This window comes from Marmota flaviventris, chromosome 19, assembly GCF_047511675.1.
Source record: "Marmota flaviventris isolate mMarFla1 chromosome 19, mMarFla1.hap1, whole genome shotgun sequence".
NCBI classification, from domain to species: domain Eukaryota; kingdom Metazoa; phylum Chordata; class Mammalia; order Rodentia; family Sciuridae; genus Marmota; species Marmota flaviventris.
The window spans coordinates 20,606,871-20,619,802 of record NC_092516.1 but is presented as its reverse complement, the minus strand read 5'-3'; the positions used below and the strand labels follow the sequence as shown (position 1 = coordinate 20,619,802).

The window sequence follows — 12,932 nt, the reverse complement described above, 5'->3', positions numbered from 1 at the left end:
ATAAACCTTCAAAACAAAACAAACAAAATAAGGGAGACAGACAATGGAGGAATTTCTCATATGCTGAAGTACTTGCTAGGATTTTCTGGAAAGATTCCACAACTGTTTCTGATCTGTAGCTCCAGAGATGGCTTCTATGGCTCTGGGCTGTGCCAGGGCACTGGGGTCCTGGAAAGCTCTGCAGGTGAGCAGCAGGTGCAGCCTGAGCTGTGAACCACTGCACTGGGGATAGATCTGACTTCTAATCCAGCTGCCACTTACTAGCTTAGTGAGATTGGGCAAATACAGGACCTCCTGAAGCCTCAGTATCTCAGAGCAACCATCCAGCAAATGCTGTTTTGTGATGGGACTCAGAGAAGCACACCAGGCGCTGGTCCCTGACTCGGCAGCATGGAGTGGGTCCAGGATATCTACCGCCAGCCGCTGGTCAATGTGAAGGGGGTCCCGCTGATCAAGTACATTGGAGAGATGGTGGAGTCAATTCAGAGCTTCCAAGCCTGGCCTGATGACGTGCTCATCAGCAACTTTCCCAAGTCTGGTAAGTGAGGAGAGCCCATTGGGGCTGCAGGGTCCACCTTGATCAGCAGGGCCTGGCCCTCCACTCTGGTCACTTCTGTTTCTCTCTCTTTCCAGGTAGCACATGGGTAACTGAGATCATGGAAATGATCTACCAGGGTGGTAGCCTAGAGAAGTGTCACCGGGCCCCAATTTATGAACGGGTGCCTATCCTTGAGTTGAAATGGCCAGGGCTTTCCACAGGTGAGTGGTAGGATTCTGGGGGAGGTGACCTTAGAGGAATGGGCTCCACCTCATCACATCTTCTCCTGCCTGCACCTTAGGTATACAAATTTTGAAAGATACACCTGCCCCTCGGCTCCTCAGAACACACTTGCAACTGACCCTGCTTCCCCAAAGTTTTCTGGATCAGAAGGTGAAGGTGAGTGGCAGGGGACTCACTAGGCCATTCCAGCTTTGTCTCTACTCAAGTGGAAAGACAACCTGTCCTCACTGTGGTGGGCAAAACATGAGGAGAGTGAGACTCTTCAGTTCAGACCTGAGGACAGGGGAGCCCTGCGGCTCAGAGGCTCACAGAGGAGCTGGAGGGTCCTCTGCCTGCCTTGTTCTCATCTGGGTGTGTGGGGTAATTCAAGGGGGGTAAGATTAGTATGAAGTAAGGCTCCAGAGACCAGCCAGGGTTTTCACATCAAAGCTGAGTTCAGGGACTGAGGTTGTGGCTGGGTGGTAGAGCACTTGACTAGCACATGTGAAGCACTGGGTTTGATTCTCAGCACCACTTAAATAAATAGATAAATAAATAAATAAATAAAGGTATTGTGTCCATCTACAACAAAAAAATATTTTTTAAAAATCTAAGTTCAGATCCCAGCTGCCATAGCCATCCCTGAGGTCTCCAGCAAGTCAGCCTCAAGGCCTCAGTGTGTTCCCTTGTCAAGCCGAGAAGGAACTCCCCCTATGGGTGCTGTGAGGGGGCCAGGCAGGCAGGAGGGCAGGCAGTCCTGGGGTGTGCACGTGGGGTGGTGTAGCTGGCAGTGGTGTCGTCTGTCCCTGTAGGTGATCTATGTTGCCCACAACGCAAAGGACGTGGCTGTCTCCTTTTACAACTTCTACAAAATGGCCAAGGGACACCCTGAACCTGGTACTTGGGACAACTTCCTGGAGAAGTTCATGGATGGACAAGGTGGGCCCCAACATGGAGGAAGCAGAGGGATGGAGCTGAGGAAGCCCACCTAAAACTCATACCAATTGGACTTTACTCCTTCCCCAGTGTCCTTTGGGTCATGGTACCAGCATGTGCTGGAGTGGGGGGAGCTGAGCTGCACCCACCCTGTGCTCTACCTCTTCTATGAAGAGCTGAAGAAGGTGAGACTGCATTCTAACACTTCTCTGCATGTCCTATCTGGGGGACAGGAACATCAGGGGACCTGCCCAGGCCCTCAGGACCCTCCCCATTGGTAGGCCCACCCAATCCAGGATTCCCCACACTCTTCCCATTCCTGGCCACAGAGCCAGCTCAGCTCAGGACCCAGCACAGACCTTATCTCCTAGCACCTGGGTCAGCTACACATGTGGTCACAGATGAGCTGTTTGTTGTTTTCATGTCTTCCTGCCAGGGCCTGTGCCATGCCTGGGACCACAGTTCTAAAGGAAGACTGTCCCTGTCCTCTCTCCTAAGGCACCAAGCAGGGCTCACTCCAGGACCCTAAGGCTGAGAGCTAGTCTTTTTGCTCCAGGGAAAGAGGCCCAGAGCGAAGAGTTAGGGCTGGGAAGTTTCCAAGTGGAAGGGGCCAGCTCCCCACTTGTGACACCAGAGAGGGGACTTCCCTTGTGTTTGCACTGTAAGTAATCCAGGCCCCCTCTAATGAGCCTGTCTCTTGTTTCAGAACCCCAAAAGGGAGATTAAAAAGATCCTGGAGTTTCTGGGGCGCTCCCTGTCAGAGGAGACAGTGGATCACATCGTCCAGCACACATCCTTCAAGGAGATGAAGAAGAATCCCATGGCTAACTACACCACCATACCAACTGAGATAATGGACCACAGTGTTTCTCCCTTCATGAGGAAAGGTGTGTGCTGGCCAGGGTGGGTGTCTGGAGAAGGGAGGGTGGAAGCAACTGCCAGAGCGTGCCCTGAGCCACCTGGGACCACCTGTGTGGGTGGGACCTAGGCCACTTTCTTTCCCTCCCCAGGCATCGTGGGGGACTGGAAATTTGTCTTCACTGTGGCCCAGAATGAGCGCTTTGACGCCCACTATGCTGAGAAGATGGCAGGCTGCAAGTTCAACTTCCGTTGGCAGCTCTGAGTGGTGTCGTGGGGAGCCACTGCAGGGGGAGCATGGGCACAAGCCTGACCCATGACCTCAGGAATAAAACATGATGTGTCCATCAAGAGGCTCTCTTGGAATCCAGGAGGAAACTGAGACAAAGTAAATCCCATTGGGACCAAGTAGGGACCTTGACCCCGCAGCTTGTGGTGCTCACCAGCCCTGCCTGGGTGGGAAAGAGGGTGTGCAGAGGGATGGCCCAGGGACATGAGAGAAGAGGATCCTGTAAGACGCTCTGTTGCCTCCTCCCTCTAGTCTCCCAGACAACTTCCCTTATTTTTGGACTTCCTATAAGCCACCACATACCTCTGGGTTACACTGAGTGGAGGGGAGCAGCCATCTGCATAGGAGGTGTCTTCAAACAGGATGGAGTTTACATCCAGGGCCTGTAGGATGCAGATAGGACCAGGACCCCTTCCTACTCCCTGCTGTCCAGAGCTGGTCCTCAGTGAAGGTGTCCTAGGGCAGAAGACAAAGAGCAGTAGGAAGGAAGGATGAGATGAGACTCCATCCCCAAGGGTCATGCTAGAACAGCAAGGTGTCTGGTGCCATTCAGGACCTCTGTGTTAAGAAGATCAGACACAACCCAGAGGGTCACAGGCTGGTACAGGGGGAATTGTGTTCAGCCTGAATTAGGTTACATGGGACCCAGGTCACATGGGTCAGCGTCAGCAAGAGGGGTGAAAGCAGGAGTCAGGAGGTCTGGGCACGTGCACCCAGCTTGCGCTACTCTGCCCAGATGAGGAAGGACAGACAGGCAGAACAGCCTGCTCCCTGGGGAGGCAGGCTCAGGGTCAGGCTGGGCAGGAGGGATTCACCAGGTAGAGGCAGGTCCTTGAAGTTGTGAGGCCATGAGAGGAGAAAAGGGAAGAAGATGATCCCATGCCCTGTCTGGGGTCCTGGTGTCATAGTGGACCTCTCAGTGGAGGCTGCCTTACTGTCTGTGGTCAGGACACTGTATGTATCAGGGCACTGGAGAAGCAGGTGGTCCAGATATGTAAGACAACAGGAGCTGGACCTCTGGATAAGGCCTCGGGGTCTTTCTCAGGGATGGCTTTCCACTGGGGCTGTGGGATGATGCACCTGTTGCTCAAGGTGTGTGTCCTGAGGGGAGACCAAATTAGCCCAGGGCCAGGGGGGTCCACTTGTCAGGAGTCTGGCCACCCCATTCCCAGCTGGACACTCACTCTTTGCCTTCTTCATCAAGTCATCTACCTCATACCTGTGGGGGACCGGAAGGAGGACACTGGGTGTAGCCAGGTACCCACTGCAAGCCAGGGAGCCAGAAAGAGAAAGGAGATAGAGGGTAGGAAATTGGCCTGAGGAGCCCAGTGCCTCCCACACCTCCCTGCCCAGGTGTCCTCTGGGAAAACTCTTCTCCCACTGTGCAGACAGGCTGAAAAATGTCAACTGAGAGGGTGTGCTGAGCAAGGTACAGCTGAGGCGGGAGTGGGGGGTCCACTCGATTGTTCATGGTGTGGCTGTAATTGACCATCTCTGCCAGGATCCACTATTCATCCCCTCCCTCGGCCTTGACCCACATAGCGACCTTGTCTCCAGATTTGACCACATAGTCCCCTGAGGCTGGAGTATCCCCACATGGAGTAGGAACCAGTGAGTGGAAGGAGCCTCATTCTGGGCCTGGACATCAGGTCCTTTCCCTGCTGCTGCCCTCACTTGTCACCAGACTTCCTGATCTACAGAAACAAGTTCATGGCCAACTGCTGCAGTGAGGTCATCAGTACCCCTCTGCGCATGGTCTTCCAAGGAGACTCCAAGTCGTGTACAGACCCAGGGATCTTGACTGCTATGGGACGGAGGCACACCCTTGAGGCCCCAGGGAGGGGCACCTGCCCTGAGACCCTCAGCACCCTGCCCTGTGCTGTCTGAGGAGCTCAGCAGGGAGCCCCCACCTCCCCAGTTACCACCAAGTGTCCAGCCCCTTCCCTGCCCATCCACGAGATGTCCAAGTTGGGACCCTGACAAGCTAAACTGCCAGAGTGATGAGGTATGGGGACAGTTGTCACCCTTGAGGGGAGGAACTAGAAAGTTGCCAAAGGGTGGTTTGGAGGTGCAGTCACCTCTGTCTCCTGACCTGGGCACCATTGACCTGAGTGTGCTGGGTCAGCAAAACCCTCAGGGAGCCTTACCCTTCTGGGCAATTTTCTAATCATCTATGTGGTAATTCAACCAAAAGTTGATAATCAATTATTCAGTGTGAACCTTTGGCCTCTCAGGCATGGCTCCACACACTCCTCAACTTCAAACAAAACCAAACTGGCAAAAAAGACAAAATGTAGTCATGGGTCACCAGATCTTCCTAAATTCTTCCTAGATGCGCATCATTGGACAATCATGTAGTTGTGAGAATTATTTTGGTACTGAGGATTTCACCCAGGGGTGCTTGAGAATTGTCCTGGCCACTTTCTTATATTTTAATTTGAAACAGGCTCTCACTAAGTTGCTTAGGACCTCGCTAAGTTGCTGAATTTGGCTTTGAACATGTGATCCTATTGCCTCAGCCTGCCAAGTCTCTGGGATTGCAGACTTGGGCCACTGCACCCACCTCCATGTTGCCTCTTGGGGGAAACAAAAGATGAAGTAAACATGAGTTGCGTGGTGCAGGCTGCTGCTGGTGTATTGCTTTCCTGTATATTTTTCCATAAAGAGACTACACTCTAATGATCAGAAGTGAAGTATAGTGGGTAGCTAAATAGTAGCACAGTCCCTTACTATCATCAAGTATGCTGTACTTGTACATAATTGCACGTGCTCTACTTTTATACCACTGGCCACACAGTAGGTTTATTTACACTATCACCGCCACACACATGTAGTGTGTTGCACTAGGATGTTAACATGGCTGTGGTGTCACTGGGTGAGAGGAGGTTTCAAGCTCCTTCGTGTGCATTCTATGTGGCCGTCCTTGGGTGAACTGTCCTTATGCAGCCCAGGACTGTCCTCAGGGTTTCTTGCCCTAGTTCTCCCCGAGACAGAGGTGATAATGGCCCATGCCTCCTGGTTCTCCCTTCTTCTGTGACCCAAGGCCTGTGCCTCCCTCCTTCCTCCCACCGCCCACTCTGCTTCTTCCTGTGGGGGGAACCTGGGGGCTTGTCAGGGCCCCACCCTGTGTCCTGAAGCAAGGCCCATGTGTGGCTGCCACCCAGGCGCTGCCTTCCAGGCCCACAGACACCATTGCCCTGGCTTCCCCGCCTGTCTTGCCATGGTGGGCAGACCCCTCGTCCCTTGGTCTTGTCTTCTTGCCAGTTTGGTTTTGTTTGAAGGTGAGGGGTGCGTGGAGCCATGCCTGAGAGGTCAAAAGTCCACAATGAATGATTGATTCTCAACTTTTGGTTGAATTACCACATAGATGATTAGAGAAGTGCCCGGAAGGGTAAGGCTCCCTGTGGGTTTTGCTGACCCAGCACACTCAGGTCAATGGCTCCCAGGTCACGAGACAGAGGTGACTGCACCTCCAAACCACCCTTTGGCAGCTTTCTAGTTCCTCCCCTCAAAGGTGACAACTGTCCGCACACCTCATCACCCTGGCAGTTTAGCTTATCAAGGTCCCAAAACAGGACTAATGTATGCTAGGAATGCTGAACCAAAGGATAAACACAAGAATGTGAACTTTTGTAAAAAAACAAAAACAAAAACAAAAAATTAGAACCAAAGGAACCAGCCTGGCCTGGTTTAAGGATGAGCAAAGTGAGGCACAAGCAGGAGACAGGCTCCCAGAAGGGCAGATCCTGGGTCATGGTCTAGTTGTCCACTGAATTGTGCTGCTGCCTCTGGGGGTCCTGCCTGGGCCTGGCCTCTGGGAGAGAAGGACCTGTCAGGAATAGGTCCTGTGAAGAGGGGTCTTGGGAGTAGGTTGTTGCCCAACTTAGGAGTGACCTCCTGAGTGGGGACAACACAGGGCTGTTTGGGATGGGTGTCTGCGCCACAGCAGGACTTGGTTCATACCATGCAGAGATGCCCTTTTCTCATTATCTACCTTGATAGGTAATGCTGGGGGCAAGTGTGCAAATGTCCCTGAATAGCCACTTGGTCTCACTCTCTCTGCAAGCTACGTGACTGTAGGCAAGTTACTTCTCCTCTGTACAATAGGGAGGGCTCCCCTCAGCATTTGGTGAATGCAATGGTGGCTGCCAGTGGCTGTAGTGGGCCTCTTAAATGAATGATGCTCATTCTCTGCAAGGAAAAGCAAGGTATGGAGGCGAACACCTATATTCTCTACTACTCAGGAGGCTGAGGGGGAAGGATCAGTTGAGCTCATGAGTTGAGACCAGTGTAAATAGCTAAATACTGATATAGATGTACCATCTGGGTAAGGTCAGGCACCGATGACCAAAAGGAGGCAGATTAAAAGGCTGCTGAACAAGGCTTTATTGAGACTCACTCCTGGACGAGACCCTCCAGTTCAACAGAGCCGGTTCAGGGGAGTCAAGCACAGGCTCAGATAGATTGGAATTTTATTGGGTTTAGGACAGGAAAGGAAGGCTTGGGACAGGAAAGGGAGGTTTTTAGAGTCCCTTGTCCTTCTGGGGTTGGTCAGGGGATCTTGATGAGATCCGTGTCATTCTAGGATTGGTCAGGAGACCCCACTGATTGACAGGTGGTTCACTACTTGTCTGTCAGCACCTGATTGGTTGTTCTTTTGCACGTGTGGGTTGCCTGGTGCTTTGTTCCCTTAGCTACCTCAAACTGACCTAATATCCTGGCTTTTTTTTTTTTTTTTGATGATATAGGGATCTGAATTACATCTGGCTACTTTCTGCTGGTTAGGGGTGAATTATCTCATTCCTGTAAAGGATCAGGGAGGGTTTTAGGTGGGGGCAGAGTCTCTGGAGCCAGAACAGTTGGTTATGAATCGTAGGTCTCCGTCTTGAGCATAAGGGGTCTGGTAGTCTTGAAGAAGTAGTTGATTGACTGGCTGGTTGGTGAATTTGTGTATCTGATCTTGCAGGAACTTCTTTAGGCAATTTAACAGACATGGTCCTATTAGGAGAAACATAAAGAGGACTAATAGGGGTCCTGCAAGGGGGAGGACCTTCAGCCAAGGCCACACTTGACTGAACATTCTCCATGGAGACTGTTGGCCTAGTTGCTGACTCCTCTTTTCTAGCTGTTCTTGACCTTCATTACCTCCAGGAATGACTGTGTTTTGGTTTACCTGTTTTTGCTAGATGTTTAAGATCAAGCTGGTCAAAATTGACTTTGTTTCTCTCTATTGTTAAGAGTCAGTTGAGTTCCCATAGGGGTCACTCGTGGGGGAACATGAGAAAAGCTTTTTTCTGCTAGTGCCATTTGTGCTGGGATGGGTCCAGGTCTTGCTTGACCATGTGGCTTCCCTTGGAAGCATCAGGGATGTCTCCTGTCTCCAATGACCCTCCTATTCATAGAAAGCTCATGATTGGCTTTTATTCTTCAGTGGTCTCATTAATCTCCCTGATCAGGAGGTTATGTGGCCCAGAGTTGCAAAGCTCTTTAGAGAAGTTCCCTGTTCCCCGGATTCAGAATGACTCAGAGGGACAGAGCCAAAATATATAGGTTTTCTTGGCCCTTTTAGTTTAATTTTAAGTCTTGATCTTATACATCTAGCAAGTCAGTCTCACCAGTCTTAAATTAAGAGTACTGGGCTTTAACTGAAGTCTGGCCTACTTTAGAGCATTGCCTTATCTTAGGTAAGGTGGGGATCTTTATAAATCTTAGGTAAAGTGTTCTAGTACTGAAGCTGATCTTCGCTACTTAAATAGAACTTTATATTAATCTTATTGATAAGAGGTCCAGTTATAGAACATTAAATGATATAAGTATATAAGTAAATTTCCAACATGTTATTCTTATAAGCCTAAAATTACCATACAACCTTTTGAAGAACACCAGCTTGATATAATGCTCTTTTAAAGCTTCAATCTTAAAGACTTGTATACTTGGAAAATATGAACACATTTAATATAAAAAAAGAGTAATAGCACCACAATTACATTGATGTTTTTATATTAATCAATTTAGCTCTTAAAGAAATAACATATTAGAATATTGTAAAATAACAGTTGTTGTTTAACCACAGTTGTATAATTCTTAATTCCTTCAAGATTACTTTCTCAAAAAACTTACACAGACCTTCTTTATCACCTCTTATTTACTTAATCACATAGACTTTCTTATCCAGAAAACACTTTATCCCTTCAATTAAATATGGTTTACATACCTAGAACCTTCTAATTTCTCTTTACTATCTGTTAACCCCCTTTTTATTCACATTTTGAAACAATCCTTGTAAATTTCTGAATTTAGGTAAATTATTCCATTTTGATAAGAAATATTTTGTTATTTACAGTACACAGTTAATCACATCTGTTTAACATTTCATCAAAACATAAACAATGTTTAAGTATATAGAATTATACCTGTCGGGACTTTAAAATTTTAGTAACCTTGTTTTCAGTGATGACAAAGCAACTTTAAAGGCCATTTTCATCAGATCTCGGATAGGGGGTCTGAGGGCCCTCCTCACCGTGTTTGAGCTTTGGGTTAGGTGGTAAGAGGGCCTGGTGGGGCCAGGTGTGGGCACTGACAGGAGAAGAGAGGAGTGAGTGGGTGGAGGGATCCATTGAGGGGGGAGGGGGAAGGGTTTCATCAGTAGAAGAGGTGGGCAGAGGAATCATGATTTCAAGAGAGGAGGAGGAAGAGGAGGGGGAAAGGGATGAAGGGGGAGCATTCTGGAGTGGAGGAGGAGGAGCCATGGTAGCAGGAGGAGGGGGAGAGGAAGGCAGGTGTGGGAGGGTGGAGGGAGAGTATTGGCTTGGGTGGGGAGGGGGAAGATGGGAAGGTGGGGCTGAGAGCAGCTCAGGTAGATCTGAGAATGAGGAAGGAGATGTAAAAGAATAATGGGAAATGGATTTGGGGTTTTTTTCTAGCAAGGAAAACTTGAGCAGTAGAACAGGTAGAACAGAGGGGAGGACAGGGGAGAATCTCAAAAAGCCTGAATATGTCTCAGATGTAAGGGACTTCTGCCCACTTCCTGTCCGGTGACAGAAATTGCTCAAATCAGGATTTAAAAATCAAAAGTTCCTTCTGGGGGCCATTTTGACCCATTGTCTAAGTCACATACTGGGGTCAGGTCACAGTGGAGTAAGACACCAGGCACTTACAGTGTAGGTATTGAGTGAGTCCTAATTTGGCAAAATTTGAATATAGACAACCCAAAGGAGTTTTGGGGTGTCAGGAGGACTCGGTGTTTCCCATGACCTTCTGGCACCCTTGGGGATGGGTGGGAGCAGAAAAAGGCCTCCCAGATTCTGATTGCACTCACCTGAGGAACAGATAAGGGCCAGGTGTGGGTTGAGGTGTCCCTGCAACCCACCTGGGGCCCAAACAGATCAGAATGGCTCACAAGAGGACTGGGGTGTCTCCACAGTTCCCAGGGCCTTGTACAAAATGGGTGGGGGTCTATGGCATGTGTGTGACTTACAGATAGACCCTCCTGGGTAGAGAGGGGCTGGATGGTCAGGGGAAATGAGGGAAATTACCCAACTCCTGTTGGCAAGGAGGAAGGGAGAGGGAAAGAAGGAGCAACTTAGGAATTTCCTGGTTTATTTGAAGGGGAGGGTGGACCTCAATCCCCTAAGGGAGAGGCACAAAAAGCCCTCCCAGGTTTCAGCACCAGATGTAAGGCCAGGCACCAGTGACCAAAAGGAGGCAGATTAAAAAGCTGCTGAACAAAGTCTCACCCAGAGGAGACCCTCCAGTCCAACAGAACAGGTCCAGGGGAGTCAAGCTCAGGCTCAGCTGGATTGGAATTTTATCGGGCTTAGGGAAGGAAGGGAGGGCTTGGGACAGGAAAGGGAGGTTTTTAGAGTCCCTTGTCCTCCTGGGGTTGGTCAGGGGATCTTTCTGAGATCCATGTCCTTCCAGGATTGGTCAGGAGACCCCACTGATTGACAGGTGGTTCACTGCTTGTCTATCAGTGCCTGATTGGTTGTTCTTTTGCACGTGTGGGTTGCCTGGTGCTTTGTTTCCTTAGCTACCTCAAACCAATCTAACAAGCACAAAGACCCCTCTTCAATCCCCAAGTTTTGCAATCAAGTCAGAAAGATTTCAGATACATCAGTCAGAATAACAGGAATGAGTTTATTGAAGGTATCAGAAGAGGGAATGGGGATAATCTCAAGGGAGAGAGTGGGTCCTCTCAGAGAGGAGAGGGGACAACATGCTTCTCCTGAACTCCAGTTTTATTGGGCATCCCAGAGAAGTTTCCAGAGAGTCCTGTCCAGGACCATATCTTGGCTTCTGAGGGACAGTAGGGTGACTTCAGACTCTCACATCCCTACTGTCATGGCAATTCTAGGTCACTTGGCTCATGTTGAGTGGTTCTAATTGGATTCTTACACAATGGAGCACAACTTTTCATTTCTCTGGTAGTTCTAATTGAATTCTTAATCATACGTTCTTATGGATTTTTATGGTTAGGAGAAACTATCCTTATCTCCCAGAGTTTCAGGATCCAGTCACAAAAAGTCTCCCCCTTGAGTGTAACTTGGGTTCCTCTTATCAACATTATTTTTGAAAGCAAAAATAACTGAAAAGTGGAGAGAGACATGGATGGATAAGCAATGCTTTTTGTTAAGCAGAGGAGGGACATATGTCCAAGAGAGAAAATGTCAGAGGGCAAAGGGCTACAACAAGGTTCTGAGTTATTAATAGGGTTTAGAAAAACAAGGTCATGGGATGTGTTGGTCAGTACTTTTGGTAGGCTCACATTGGATTTGTTTGCATTTCCCCACCCCAGGCAGGATCCTATGGCAGGCAGTGGCTTTCCTTGTCTCTGCGACCTGCATGGGTGTTAGCACTCACAGTTGATGGGCCCTTACCCTGTATCTTCCCACAGCAGTGTGTGTTCTTCTGTCTTTTGTATTTTCCCTTGGTAATGTGTGGGCACTTTAAAAGCGATTTTTAATGGCAGACACCAGTGTTACTATCAGATATTAAGACAGTCTGCTTTTGCACCCAAGTCAGATTATTAAGGGTAAAAAGGACTGATGGTGGTGCCCCATTTGGCACAGCGACTAGAGTCTTGTGTCTGCAGCAGCTGAGTTACAGCTATTTTGACCCCTGTAGGACAAGAATGCAATGAAGAGGCTCCATAAAAATTGTTTGAGCACCTTTTAAAAACAGCAGAAAAACAAAATTTGCCTCCCTAGAAGTAGAAAATCCTCTGTATCAAGTTTCACCATGAAAAAATTTTCCTTTTTCCTCTCACTCTCCAAACATTGATTCCTGTATCTTAGTATATAAATTCCAAAAAATCTTTACCTAAAATTTTAAAATATAAAAATTTACAAAAACAATAAGGAAAAAAATCCATAAAAACGCTTTTCCCGTGGGAGAGGACTGAACTTAGCAATGTATCCCATTAATCACCTTAATAATGCTTTACTTTAGCCCGCCACCCACACCGGCTTCATGAATGAAGGTTTGAGATGTGAGAAACTGCTAGGGAGTTTTAAATTAGAGAGACAAGACTCTAATTACCTTTAAACCAGCTCCAAGGCTCCTCCTAGCTCCAGCCTCCAGCCACCTATTGTGGTAGTGAGGTTTACTGAAGAGGCTAGCGAGAGAAAGAGAACATGCCAGGGAGTGGACTTTTATTGGGGAACAAAAAATTCTGGGGAAAATTCCATCCAATGAAGATTAAGGGGGCAGCATGCCAAGGTCAGGGGTGACAATTGGATCTTCGGGGTAGTGGTCAGACACTCCTCCACATGGACAAGCCCTCGGACCTGAGAAGGGTGGGGAAAGCTCTGGACACAAAATGTGCCTAAGCACCTCTCGCCCAGCCAGAAGGTAACTCAAATCACATGCGAGGATGGCCTCCCACATATTTCCCCTTTTTTCTTTTAAAAAGCCGGTGATGATTTACTTTTTTGAGTCTCTGCACTCTTGCTCTGAAGGCTCGCCATCCTATAATTACAACACAAAAAAGAATTAACAGCACAGAGAACAATGCAATAATGTATCAGGCCGAGTGTTTAAGAATGTTTCCAGGGATTTAAATCCATTTAATTCCTTTAATATTTTATTAGC

At 48.5% G+C, this 12,932-nt stretch overlaps 1 protein-coding gene and 1 pseudogene across 2 annotated transcripts; one reads left to right on the top strand and one right to left on the bottom strand.

The window, feature by feature from the left end:
• The first annotated feature begins 390 nt into the window (after positions 1 to 390).
• On the top strand, positions 391 to 2,819 carry LOC114102982 (sulfotransferase 1A1-like). 2 transcript variants are annotated; one of them, XM_027948499.3, is made up of 7 exons: positions 391 to 538; positions 634 to 759; positions 840 to 937; positions 1,573 to 1,699; positions 1,787 to 1,881; positions 2,403 to 2,583; positions 2,707 to 2,819. In XM_027948499.3, the coding sequence occupies exons 1-7, from the start codon at positions 391 to 393 to the stop codon at positions 2,817 to 2,819; spliced, it is 888 nt and encodes a 295-aa protein (XP_027804300.3). The 2 variants fall into 2 exon arrangements, with proteins under 2 accessions (XP_027804300.3, XP_071461438.1); XM_071605337.1 differs by lacking the exons at positions 1,573 to 1,699; positions 1,787 to 1,881.
• A 272-nt stretch (positions 2,820 to 3,091) lies between these two features.
• LOC114103109 (SAGA-associated factor 29-like) overlaps positions 3,092 to 12,932 on the bottom strand; it is a 103,137-nt pseudogene continuing 93,296 nt past the window's right edge.